This window comes from Pinus tabuliformis, chromosome 2_1 (assembly GCF_031772625.1).
Source record: "Pinus tabuliformis cultivar Carrire ecotype Pingquan chromosome 2_1, CPIR1, whole genome shotgun sequence".
Lineage (NCBI taxonomy): Eukaryota > Viridiplantae > Streptophyta > Pinopsida > Pinales > Pinaceae > Pinus > Pinus tabuliformis.
Genome location: NC_142299.1, coordinates 58,561,171 through 58,574,959, shown reverse-complemented (window position 1 = coordinate 58,574,959; position 13,789 = coordinate 58,561,171). Strand labels below are relative to the sequence as shown.

At 37.9% G+C, this 13,789-nt stretch overlaps 1 protein-coding gene across 1 annotated transcript in view; it reads right to left on the bottom strand.

Annotated features, from left to right (window-relative positions):
* The window catches only part of LOC149198770 (polyribonucleotide nucleotidyltransferase), a 445,102-nt gene extending 442,693 nt beyond the window's left edge, over positions 1 to 2,409 (bottom strand). Inside the window, 3 exon segments of the mRNA XM_089400351.1 lie at positions 499 to 677; positions 959 to 1,064; positions 1,722 to 2,409. Coding sequence (XP_089256477.1) covers positions 499 to 677; positions 959 to 1,064; positions 1,722 to 1,889 — 453 coding nt within the window. The 5' untranslated portion in view covers positions 1,890 to 2,409.
* Between the last annotated feature and the right edge of the window lie 11,380 nt (positions 2,410 to 13,789).

Sequence of the window (13,789 nt, the reverse complement as noted above, 5' to 3'; positions counted from 1 at the left end):
ATTGGGCTTGTCAAGGGAATATCTTAATGGAGGGAGCCGATCAATTATCATGCCAACAAAAGCTCAGAGAGTTGAGGCTGACATACTAGCATTGAGAACAGGCCAGAGAACTAATAAAGAGTATTTAGAGCGAATGAGATCCAAGGAAATAACATATTGTCACAGGGATCTATAGTCTATGCAATACATAAACAAAGTACCCAAGTAAATAGAAAATTTAGGGTTTCTTTTTGAGCTTTGATGACCAAATGGTATACAGTGAACTTAAATGAGTTAATTCAAGTTAGACAATTGTAATATAATCAATTTTCTCTATACAAAAGAATAATGCAATTTCTGGCCTCCTAGAAAATAACCATTCGCTCATTAGCTCCTACCAAGTATAAACAAAATAATTCCATGATAACACAACTAGAATCTCTAACCAACTTGACAACTTGAAAGATGTAGCATGTAATTTTCTAAACAGACTAACAAGAAAATAGCAAAGATACACACCGTGAGTGGCAAAAAATCCCGATCTCCACACCCCTGTTGAGATACAACAGTTGAAAGCACCTTAGTCTCCTTTATACCAAGTACTACAGCACCAGCTGCAAATCTTGCAAGTTTGCCAGTCTCGAATGTAATTAATCGGGAACCAACTTCCACCTCCTCGGAAAAAATTTCACCCATAGCTGATCATATTAGGTTCAAAAATATTCAACTGTAAGATTGAAATTCCTGATCATATTGTAAATTCTTATGCACAATATCCCAACATAGAATAAACGTTATAAAATGAACTAAATTTTCAAAGCATGCCTAATCTAAGGAAAAACCAATCTAATATGTGCACCACATATCAAAACTCTCCTTGTATTGCAAGGTAGATAAGGCATCTTTATGACTAAGCCTCTGAAGTAACTCTTTTAGAGTTATCAAGAGAACACAAATATAATATTTGTGATAAGCATACCAGGGAGTTGTCGCCATGAACTAGGCGCATCTGCACATATTTGCTCTAACATGCCAGAAGCATTTGAACATCTTCGCACACAAGAGCCCAAGCCCAGATACAAACCCTGCTTCGGCAATTCAAAATTCATAGAAAATCTCTTCAGTGACACTACATAACCATATTTATTTCGTGATTTGAATGCAAAAGGAGGCAAATATGAAAAAAAACTTCCGCAACTGTCGTCGATAATACCATATGCTTTAACAAGACAACCGAGAACATCTCTGTCAACAGCTGTATTAACTAAGCAAGTTTACGGGTAATGCAATTTAGCAATAGAATTCCCATATTTACGGGCCTCCATACAAAAAACAGAGCAGTTTACTAATCCAGTCCAATAAACCTTGCTGGAGTGCTTACGGTCCGGACTATCAATAGTAAATACTGATGTAAACTTCAAGTAAACTCTATAATTGCCTTTGTGTATATAATCGCTTAACCATTGTTATTGGATTCAAAATGACTTATTGACAAATGCCAGCAGCTAGACATAGAGACAAACACATTTTACGAACCAAACACAACTTATATCCCAACCCCTTGGTTTAAAGCCAAGGGTTGTATAAAGAAAACCATTGTTTTTAACTGTTGGGAAGAATTCATGTGTACTAAACTATGTTAGGGACATGACATGCTGGGAATCAAAAATGGGCATACGATACACTGTCGGAAAGATCTCTGACTTACCTGCATCGTGACTAAAAAATATGGGAATACTCACCGGATTGGAATATCTAGAGCGGGAGCTGGACAAGCTTGAGGAAGCAAGCAGAGATGACTGTGAAGACGAATATCTTCCAGCTACTTTATGTTCTAAAGGCACTCTTGAAGTTGCGGAAATGGCCCTGTAAGCTGTATTTGCGTGCCTTAAACCTCTTCGTAGACCCATTGAAGCTGTCGGAAAGCTTGTGGCAGCCAGTAGGCAATACCAACAAAGAATGAAAAGAGTTCAGATGGAAGCAATACCCATTAACGATGAAAATGCTTCAGGTGGATTAAATGTGGAGAGATGCAGGGAAAGTGGGCATTCCCAAAATGCAAATGATGTTTGTTTAGCCTTTTGCACTGGTGAACCTTAAACCCTTTGGCAGTGTCGAGGGTTTAAGCTTTACCTTCATGGTCAGATAATTTGTGGGCGTCGAGGATTTAACACAATGGTGATACAGTTTGTGGGCGTCCAGGGTTTAAGCTTTAGCTCCATGGTCATACAGTTTGTGGGCGTCGGGGTTTAGGCTTTTCTCCTCGTTTCAAAAAACTACCAACGTCCTACCCTTTCAAATAATCTTATTGCTAAAAACCCTTTGTCGAGATTTCTGCAGATGGGCTGGGCTAGGGCTAGAATTTCTTCCAAATGCCTAGGCACAAAATTCAATTTAAGAATTCATGCTTCGATGAAATCAATTATTGGTGCAAACATGGTGAACTTCTGATGTATATGTTGCTCCTAATCAAATTACATAAGCTAGTGGGATAGTATGGAAGAATAGAGGAGACTCTCATTTTTAATTGTAAAAAAATTAACTATTTATTATAAGAATTTGATGAAGGGTGTAATATAATTGTTTATAGGGTAGTAGTTTGATGAAATTTGTTTATAATAATAATATATATATTTTTAATACTAAGTTGGGGTTAGCTTACTTATGAGGATGGGATGTTTATTATCAAGATTGTAAAAGGTTAATGGGAAACCAATTCACCTATGTGATGATAGGCTCCTTGGGAAGTTTAATCCCCAAAGTGACCTCCACTCCTCAACCCCTCCTCATGAGTCTTGAACCTGTGACCTAGTGGGGACTAAACCCCACACAAACCAATTGGTCTACATCTCATGGGTTAATATATACTTATTTATGTTGTGTTTCGGAGTAAATTTTCTAGCCCACTATGCAAGAGATGTAATACCTTGTCATATAAACATTTTGACCATATCCAAATAAAATAAAAATAACTCTATGTTAAAATATAAATTCTACGTTATTATTTTTTTATCAAATCTTTTTAGGTAGTTAAAGTAAATTTGAAATAAAAATAACCTTATGTTAAGGTATAAATTCTATGTTAATTATTTTAATTAAAAACTTACTTGGCCAAGTTACTGGTGGTTTTTTAGCGGAGTAGTCTTTAAGTGTGACATTTTGGAGTTTCTGGCGGATTTCTGGTCAGAATCCGACGAAATAATTTGTGGCCAAATCTTGATTTGTGTTGTTTAAACTAGTTTTTTGACTGCATATATGGATTCAACACCCTCAAAAAACCCTGGGACACTTCAATTGTGAAGAGTTCACCTATCAAACTTGTGATTTCAATAAATCCCTATCAGATTCTAGACAAATTAGATTAGAAAATAAACTAGAAAACTTTCCAAAAATTCGCACTTAAAGACTACTTCGTTTTTTAGCTCCAGATTTATGAGAACTCGTGCCATTACCTACGGTATTCATGTGAAATATAGCCTATTTGAAGGGGCACAGAGGGGATTAAACCAGCCTAGATACATCTTAACTCCAGATCTACCAAGCGCCGAGAGGGATCAAATATTTTTGGGATGCAAAAAGATTTGATCCCTCTTGATGCTTGATAGATCTGGAGTTAAGATGGATCTAGACTAGTAAGTTAATTGTATGTTATGATCATATAAAATTTATGGTTATTTATAGTGGTGGTTAATTGTTTATAGTGTGGCCTTAAGAAAATTGTAAGACAAACAACCCTGAATCGATCAAGGTGTGCCATTTAACCAAAGAGAAATTGTTTTAGGCCACTGTATACTTAAAACAACTTGATGAAGAGTGCCCAACTATTAGTATAAGGATCGTGATATTTTTTTATTTATATGTCATAGTGAAGGAAACTTCATAATCAATGTGGGATAGTATACAAGAGAAGAGGAGATTTTCAAATTATAAAAAACTATTTTAAAACTCAAATATAAAGCACTTTATTATTTATTATAAGAACTTAATGAAGTGTGTTCATCATGACAATATATAATTACTTATTATGTAGTCTGAAGGAAATTGGCATAAGTTAGTTGGGATGTCAGGATCATGCAAGATTTATGGTTGTTTATGGTGTTGTTGAATTGCTTGAACTTTGGCATTAAGCGAATTGTAAGACAAGCAACCTTAAACCTTGGTTCATCGTGTTGTCCCATCCAACTCATGACAAGTTGTTTTAGGCCATGGTATACCTAAAGCAACTTGATGAAGAGTGCCCAACTATTGGTGTATGAATCATGATATTCATATGTCGTTGTGAAGGAAACCTCGCAATCAATGTGGGATATTATACAAGAGGAGAGGAGATTTTTAAATTGTAAAAACTATTTTAAAACCCAAACTTAAAGTATCTGAGTATTTATTATTGGAACTTGGTGAACGATGCTCATCATGACAATATATAATTAATTGTGTTGTAGCCTGAAGTAAATTGTCATCAGTTGGTTGGGATGCCATAATAATGCAAGATTTATAGTTGCTTATAGTGATGGTTAATTACTTGTAGTGTGGCCTTAAGTAAATTATAAGACAAGTAACCCTAAATCTTGCATGACCATGGTGTCCCATCCAACCTATGACCATTTGTTTTTGGCCATGTTATGCCTACAACAACTTGATGAAGAGTGCATGTTGTGAGAATTTGTAATTGCTCACTATGTGGCCTAAAAGAAATTGCCATAGGTTAGTTGGGACACCATGTTCATGCAAGAAAAACAACCCTAGATCTTGCATGATTGTGGTGTCTCAACCAACCTATGACATTTATATTAGGCCATAGGATTTAGGTTTGCTTTCCTTGCATGTCCATGGTTTCTAACATAACCTATGACAATTTGCTTTAGGCCACAAAGTTTAGGGTTGCTTATCATACATGACCATGGTGTCCCAACCAACTTATGACACTTTGCTTTAAACCACAGTGCAAGCAATTACACATTGTCACAAAGGATACTCTTCAACAAGTTTGCTTTAGGAAAACAATTACATGTTGTCATGATGGGAACACTTCATCAAGATGCTTTAGGCACACCATGGCCTAAAGCAAGTTGTCATAGGTTTGATGGGACACCATGGTTATGCAATATTTAGGGTTTTTGTATTATAAGATTATAGTATCCCAACCAAACTATGACAATTAGCTTTAGGTCATAATAAGAAAATATATATTATCACGTCAAACATGCTTCATCACTGTAGGCACTCTTCATTAAGTTACTTTAGGCCCTAAAGTAACTTGTCGTAGGTTGAATAGGACACCATGGTCATGCAAAACAAGCAAAAATTGCATGACTATATTGTCCCAACCAACCTATGACAATTTGATTTAAGTTGTGGCATGCCTAAAGAAACTTGATGAAGAGTGTTCATTGTGACAGTATGTAATTGATAAAGCAAATTGCCATGGGTTGGTTGCAACACCATGGTCGTGCAATATAAGCAATTCCTTATCTTACATGACCATCTTGTCCCAACCAACATATGGCGACTTGATTTAAGCCATGGTAGAAGCAATTAACCTCCACTACAAGCAACACCAAATATTACATAACCATGGTATCCCACCTAACCTAAGACAATATGCTTTAGGCGGCAATAGAAACAATTAACTACCATTAGAAGCAACCCTAAATCTTGCATGACCTAGTGGCCCAATCGACCTATGACAATTTGTGTTAGGTCATCATTAACCACCATTACAAGAAATTGTGAATCATGCATGACCATGGTGTAACATGCCTCCCTCCTAATCCTTACCATAATACCGATTAAGAGGAGGTGGTTACTATGCTAACCAAGATCCAAGGTGTTGTTATGGAAATGGGGTTTAAAAATTTTGATCATTTCAACTTACTTGAAACCTTAGTTTGACATCACCATGGCATTCGCCTCATCAAGATGATTATGGTGATATAAAACTTTACCTCAATCCAACCTTTGAATCATGAAATATAACCATTAAAGTCTTGTCGATTCAAATAGCACCACCTCATTGGCTTGGCCACATGGTTATACCCCCTGGCTATTGTAACACCCTCCTCACACATCTACCCAAGTAACCAACCAACTAGGGTAAACATGCGACGAGAGGCTACTATAATTGGATTCGAACTCCTATGTGACCTTAAGGAAGTGGAATCGACGAAACACATCAACCAACCTATCCACATCAACAACAGAACCCTCAAGAGACATGTCAGCCACTCAGACATCATGTCCCTGGGTCCCACTAATGTTCTGGACATCTTAAGCCTCAGCCACTCTCATGCTATAGGCATGAAAATGTCCAAAAACCCAAAGTCACTCTCATAGGCTTGCTTGCCAACGTCCAGAGACCCAATTTGCCAATGTTATGCCAGCGACCCCAGGATTTGAGCCACTTTTTCAGGCCCAGAGCCCAGGTCACTGCCCATAATGGAATGATAACTTAGGAGCAATAAAAGAACAGGAAACAATGATGCAAAAGCAATAAGTTAAATAATACCTTAATCAGACCCCTACTAGCCATGACAGGCATTTCGTCAAACATGTCGCAAGCATGTAATCTACAGGTGTAACCAACATAATTAAACATAGGGATCTTGTACTTATCTGAGAATCGCTAAGAACCATTGTTCCCTCATGTCATTTGCTGCATTACCATCTATTAGGCCATAGATACATTATCCATTCATTTACAAGTAAAAACATGTTGAGAGCCATACATAGTTGTTGTCATAAAACACACATATAACCAACATAATAACAACATAAATACTCATGAAAGTACAACCATATAAACCACATATAATCCATCAAAATGCTCATAGAAATATAAGGAGAAATAACCTTTCATTAATGATGCAAAAACCAAACCTGGGATGGGACTTCCACGTTCCACCCGACCATAGAATGGTTGAGCCAAATCTCTCTTCAACCATTCACCCCCATGCCATATTCAAAGCATGAATGTGGGATTCAAACCAAAAGAACCAACCAAGGCATACCAAGGCTAAACCACCTCACCCTCATCAATAGAAACCAACTTTACCGTAATCCATCTCGGATCACTAGGCCAACACAATGAACACATCATAACAGGCTTTACCGTGATCTCCACCCGATCACTAGGCCAAACAAGCATGGATGCCACCAGATTTCTCCACCTACACCATGAGGAATTTTCATGTCTCCTAGTCTCTCAGGCTTTACCGCAATCCAAACCTAGATCACTAGGCCCTAAACTGAGACCCACTCTCCAGGCTTTACTGCATATCCCAATGAAGCAACAAAACTTATAGCTTATTGACTTTAATGTAAAAATACACAAAATGTATATATATATATATATCCACACACACCTGCACACCTGCCTAGTATATATGTGGGTCCTCATTGTAACATTCTACATGTTACAATGAGGACCCACATATATACTATGCAGGTGTCCCTTCACGATTGGGCATGTGTTTTAGTCATGCCTTTTCACTTAAGTAATGACTTCTTAACATAATCATTACTTGATTATTTAATATTTACATATATTCGTATTTATTTAATTTTATATAATTATATTCGTAACATTGCCCCTTCCTTCAAAATCTTTGTCCTCAAAGCTTATCATTGACAATTTTCTTCAGCTTAATCGTGAACAATTTTCTTCATGTTTGTCATCTCAACATGTATAATTTGTTAATGATAACTTTTGTTTTATTTTTATTTTTTATATTTTGTTAAATAAGATATATATATATATATATATATAATTTTAAATTTAATAATATAAATTAAATAAGTAAATCATATAGTTTGTAACTATATAAATAATTACCCCGGATGCGGGTGATTAACTGTCCAAAGGACAATCAGGCGGCGCATCATATGGGCATCTGTCAGCTCACATACGCCACGAGTCAGATCGCTTGGGAAGGGAGATGGGCCTGCAAAACTTCTTTAATGCGGCCATTATTGTGTTCACCCGTCGTCTCGCACGCCGCGTCCTGCCGCTCCTTAAACGCTCATAGCATACCAGCTTCAATGCATTCCGCTGTCGAGTTTTTACTTCCAGTTCTGGGCGTTTCTCTGAATCCCTCTGCAGGGGTTCACAGAACTGTTAATGTGCAGAGTTTGTATGGTTATTGGGAGGTTCTGTTGTTACCTAGCTCAGAGCAAGCAAAAATGCAGCGCGAAAGAGTCAGGTTACTGAGCAGAAGAGGGGGCTCTGGTGGTCGAGCAGTCTCGCAGCGTTCCTCCGACACTCCGGAACCTGAAAGGCGATGTCCTCCGGCAACGAGGAGCGGCAGAGGAAGGGGTCGTGGTAGATCTGGAGATGCAGTATGTGAACATGCTGCTCACCATACTGCGCGGTATCGTTTCCCTTGCTCGCTCGATAATGCTACTTTTATTATTTCCGTCTCTATTGAAAAGCTTGAAGGCAACAGTAATTTGGGAGCGGCCCAAGCTGAAGCACCTGCGGAACAGCGAATTGTAAATCCGGAGGAACATTTGCGCCCAGTCTCGGAGAATGCTTCGTCGCCGATTCTGGCAAACCCCGCTGGCCCAGGTGTGTCCGTGCGTGGCGATCCCACCGGATCGATGGCCCCTCATTCGGACTCAGAGGACTCTCTTCGGTACGGGTGTCTGGTTGTTGAGGAGCCCTATACTACAGATGATGACTAGCCTAGCTTAATTCTGTTTTTGTTGCTATGATTTTGGCTCAGGATCCTGCATGTCAGTGCGTCGTTACTACATATATCAGTTGTTTCATGTTTCTGTCCGTCTCAGGGCGCTGTCTGTCAAATGTAATGGTTTTGTCACTGTTCAAAACTGTAATGTGTCGGAGAACTGCACTGATCTTATGTGTTTTTTGTAAAATGCCATCAACAGGCTGAACTCTCAAGGCCACGGCCTTGCTGTAACTTTTTGTATCAATAATAGAAGTAGTCATATTGAGAAAAAAAAACTATATAAATAATTAAATTAATTCATTCATATAAATAAACTAATTAGTTTAATTAACTATTATAGTTGTAACTATATATATTATATATGATATATAAGCAATGTTTCCAAATTTTAGCACCGTTTGACTCGCATTCAAACAAAATGATGGTCGACGCAAGCTCATGTTGGAACACAGCAGTGGAGGACGTAGTATAGTGACTGACGGGGGAGCGAACCCAGAGCTAGCACCGTCGGGTCACAACGCTGCAGGCGGACGTGGACGGTGATGTCGTGGTCCATTATGTAATTTTTTAGGCCACGACCATCGACTTTATTGCAAAGGATTTCAATCTCAAAGCGGATGCGAACATATGAGAGAACTTCATCTTTATTGCACTTTTCGGACAAAGACTAGTTAAAGGATTCTGTCACTGACTGAATGCGTTGGAAATATTGTAATGCAGAATCTGTTGTTTCCATTGCTAATGCTTCTAAATCCAAAGAGATAATGATTTCAAGAAACTGAAACCATGATAAGGAGAAGATGAATTTGTTTCGCCTATGGAAAAGGTTGATAATAAGTCTCGCTCTACTAACAATGTTTGAAGCCACGATCGCAAACGACAGTATGATGGTCAGGAACGAAACTGGACGGTCGGGATAGAGGTATCCCTATTGAAGCCTTGATTCAGTCCACCGTTGGATGGAATACAATGGAAAACTGGAATAGGTTGAATTTATGCTCCGATTAAATCTTATACCCACACCGCATACTGTGTGAAACGACGCCAGGTAAGCTGTCACACCCGTTGACCGGGGAACACAACGTTTGACAGCGGCGAATGGAGAATCTTGCTTAACGTTTGTATAGGGTGAACTTTCGCTGATTTTCAGGGCAAGCGGAACAACAAGGATGGGAAGATGATGACGAGAGTGGGCACAAAGATAGTCTGGATGAATTATGTCAAAAGTCTAGTGGGGGATCCTTGTCAACTAATAATGACATGTTCCCATAACAAGAATTCTCCCTCATATCTTCCAACCTTGACTTTTCATCCTCATTTTCTTGTGAATCTGACAAAATATGGTGTCCGCAATGCTAAGGGCTATTGCAAATTCGCATCTATGTCCACTACTTGGCACAATAAAGTCACATTGCTTATAAGGAGTTGAGGGATCTTCTAGTATATGAAGCATGCAGAATCAGAATCCACAAAATACATATTTCTCTTATGTAATTTCTACCGAAATAATTTTCTTAAAATACATATTGTGACCATTTTTCCTTACTCGGCTGACAGAAAGAAGCAACATACTGACACTCACTAGTGAAAGTCTATTGAAATCCAAAAATAGAGGAGAGAGGATAATAACACGGTGACAAATTAATTCTGGAATCTTCTTTCTTAGAACCTGACAACCCCCTCTTATGAAAAAGCAAAGTAAAATCACTATGTTGAGATCCAACATCAATTAGTTTCTTGTCCACAATAAGCTTAGGGACCAAAGGAGTTTTTTGTGCTTTTGGGCATGAACTGCAATCATCTTGAATGGTAGGAAGACCTAAAATTGAACTAGAGGCTTCCTCAATTGCAAAAAAAAGTATTGGTTGATGGTTTCTAGTTTTATGGCTCATAGTGGTTGTTTTATCCTTAGGAATAGTATCAAACGTTAGAGAATAAGTCTCTCTTTCAAATTCATGTTTATATTCTCCTATCTTGGATCATGCAACTTTCATATCTTCAAAAGCCTGCTTTTTCCCTAGAGACATTAGAGACACCGATGCTCAGTTTTCATTGACAACTTCATCTTCTTTTGGTTGGGGTAAATCTAGTAACTTTTCATTCTCAGTCTCTCCAACAACCTGCTTTTTCTCAAGAGCCACCGATGGCAGTTTTTCATTAACATCTTCTTTCAACAAGGATACATCTAATATCCTTTCATTGTCAATATCTACAACAACCTGCTCTTTCTCCAGAGCCACAAATGGTAGTTTTTCATTGACAACATCTTATTCATTGTTATGATATTGTACATCTTCTTGTTTCTCAAGATAACCCTCATCCACATCGTCTTCATCCTCATTATCATCATTCTTATCAAAATCTTCTCCATATTAAATGTAATGTTTTGTGCATTATTCTCATCATTTCTATCATGGTTTTCTTCTTTTGCTTCCTCTTGTTTCGTTTCTTCACTGTTGCTATCATCTTCCTTATTATTGATTTATGCATAACTTTTCTTAAAAAATGTTGTAGCTTATGCACATGATTTTTCTAAACAATGAAATGCTTCTTGAATTTTACTAAACTACTCCATGAATTCAGGACATAAATGTAATGGCATATTTTGCTGCGAACAACATTCAAAGACTTGCATGGTTATATTTTGTGACGAATAATGCTCAAAGTCTCGCATGGCTCTGATGCCATTGAAAGTAACAAAACTTACATCTTGTTGACTTTAATGTAAAAATACACAAAAGGTGTGTGTGTGTGTGTATATATATACACACACACACACACACACAAGGGATGTAGAATGTTACAATGAGGACCCACATATATACTAGGCAGGTGTCCCTTCACGACTGGGCATGTCTTTTAGACATGCATTTTCACTTAACTAATGACTTCTTAACATAATCGTTATTTGATTATTTAGTATTTACATTTATTCATATTTATTTAATTTTATATAGTTATATTCGTAACACCCAAACTCAGGATTACTAGGCTCAACGGAGAGCAAACCACCTCTTGGCATTACCGTATATCCTATCATTCACCAACAAGGATTCATAGGCCCACCGAGGCAACACAATCATGGCTTTACCGCAACCCATAGTCTAGCTCAGGGGTCACTAGGCTAGTGGCTTTACTGTGATCCACAATCTGGTTTAGGGACCACTAGGCCATGTGCTCTATCATTCGGAGATCCACCCCACTCAGCTTCGAATCCATCTCAACCAAAACATGAGAATCCCATCACACCATGGCTATCCGAAAATGGAAAGGCTAGGCTAAAAACACTGTTGCACCTAGAAAAACTCGTGCCATGATAGAAAATAACCACATGCAATACCATGCATGCCAAATCTAGCAAGGAAAATACACATGAAAATTTGCAATGAATCTTATTATAGTTTCTTGATCCTACCTTTCCTTGCTTGATATTTGCTTCCTCTTGCCTTCTTTGCCTTTCTTGATCCCATGCATAACCATAGCAAAACTTGAGGCAAGAGCTTACACTGACTAAGAGTTTGCCAACTGATCCTCAAAAGCATTTTTATTAATGAGGCCTCTATTTTCTTCATTTTCTATTTTTTCCTTCAATTTCCTCCTCACATGCAACTTGTGACCTTTCACCTCCTTTTTCTCATAATTTCCATTATTTCATAAATAAATGTGCCAAAAAATTGCATTTTGTCTTTCCAAAGCCTTAGCCATTACCTTTGTCATTTTCCTTAGCCATAAACAACCAATTGAACATGTTGGCTTGAAGGTTCGATCTATACTGTGCACCAACGAAACCCTCAATCACTGGCCCTTTCAGCAACGACCCGCAAGCATATCGTAGTCTCACTCGAACTGGCTATGGGAGGATGTAGAACCAGGGTTATGCAGCCTTGAGGGACTAGGAGATGTGGTATTATTATGTTATCTTATCCTTAGTAGTCATAATCACTTCGTTGCATTAGATTAATCACTTAAACATGCCAGATAAGCCATCACTGTGTTGAAGTAAAATACAACTGTAATAAATGCTACTCTACAATAGATAATAAGCAAATATACACATCAAAACACCTATGTATCGTGGTTCACCCCAGTGTAGGGCTATGTCCACAAGAATTGTTGCTTAATATAATTAATCTTTAAACAACAGACAGTTCTTGGCCTGCACACTAAGCTGCAGGTTGTCTGCGCACTCAGTTGCAGAGCCTCTCCTTCGCTACCAAATTACATATCACAATAATTCACCCATAACATTGATCTGGATCAAAATACGATTATCTTATCTTTTACCCTATATACCCACCACGAAGCCCATACAACACCGCTTGGTATATTTAAAATGCTCCTTTGCCATAAACAACCAATTCAACATGTTGGCTTGAAGGTTCGATCTATATTGCGCACCAACAAAACCCTCAATCACTGGCCCTTTCGGTAACGACCTGCAAGCATATCGTAGTCTCACCTGAAGTGGTTATGGGAGGATGAAGAATCAGGTTTCTGCAGCCTTGAGGGACTAGGAGATGTGGTATTATTATGTTATTTTATCCTTAGTATTTATAATTGTCGAGAATGCAACAAAATGATGGAGCTTAGTGGAAAGAAGTTGCTTTCACTAAGTGGGCCCGCAGGCTATTTTTGGCGTAAAGTCTATTTTTAGACTATGTCTATTTTTTAGACATATGGATCATGGTCTATGAGTTGTAGGATGCTATTTGTGGATGATTGGTCATGTTGGTAAAAATAGATGGATTTCTATTTTTAGACATATGGGCGGTTTCTATTTTTAGACTGCCAAGCTAAAAATAGAACAGTCGAATATTATTGTCTCATAATAATATTTGGACTGTAAACATTATCTTATCCTCTTGGAGCACTTCAGTTTGAGCTACAGATGTGGCACATGCAGCTGTCAGAAGGAAATACGCTTTCTTTGTGGGTCAATTGAGCTATTGCATGCAGGACTTCAGTTAGAACTCACGTGGTTGAGTTTGGTGGAGTTGATTGTGGAGTTGATGGAGTTGTGTTCAGTTTGACTTGGTTGAACTAGTTGTATTTTAGTCTAACTAAAGAATACACTAGTGATGAGTTGTGTGAATTAAATTATTAATTAATTCACTAATTATTAA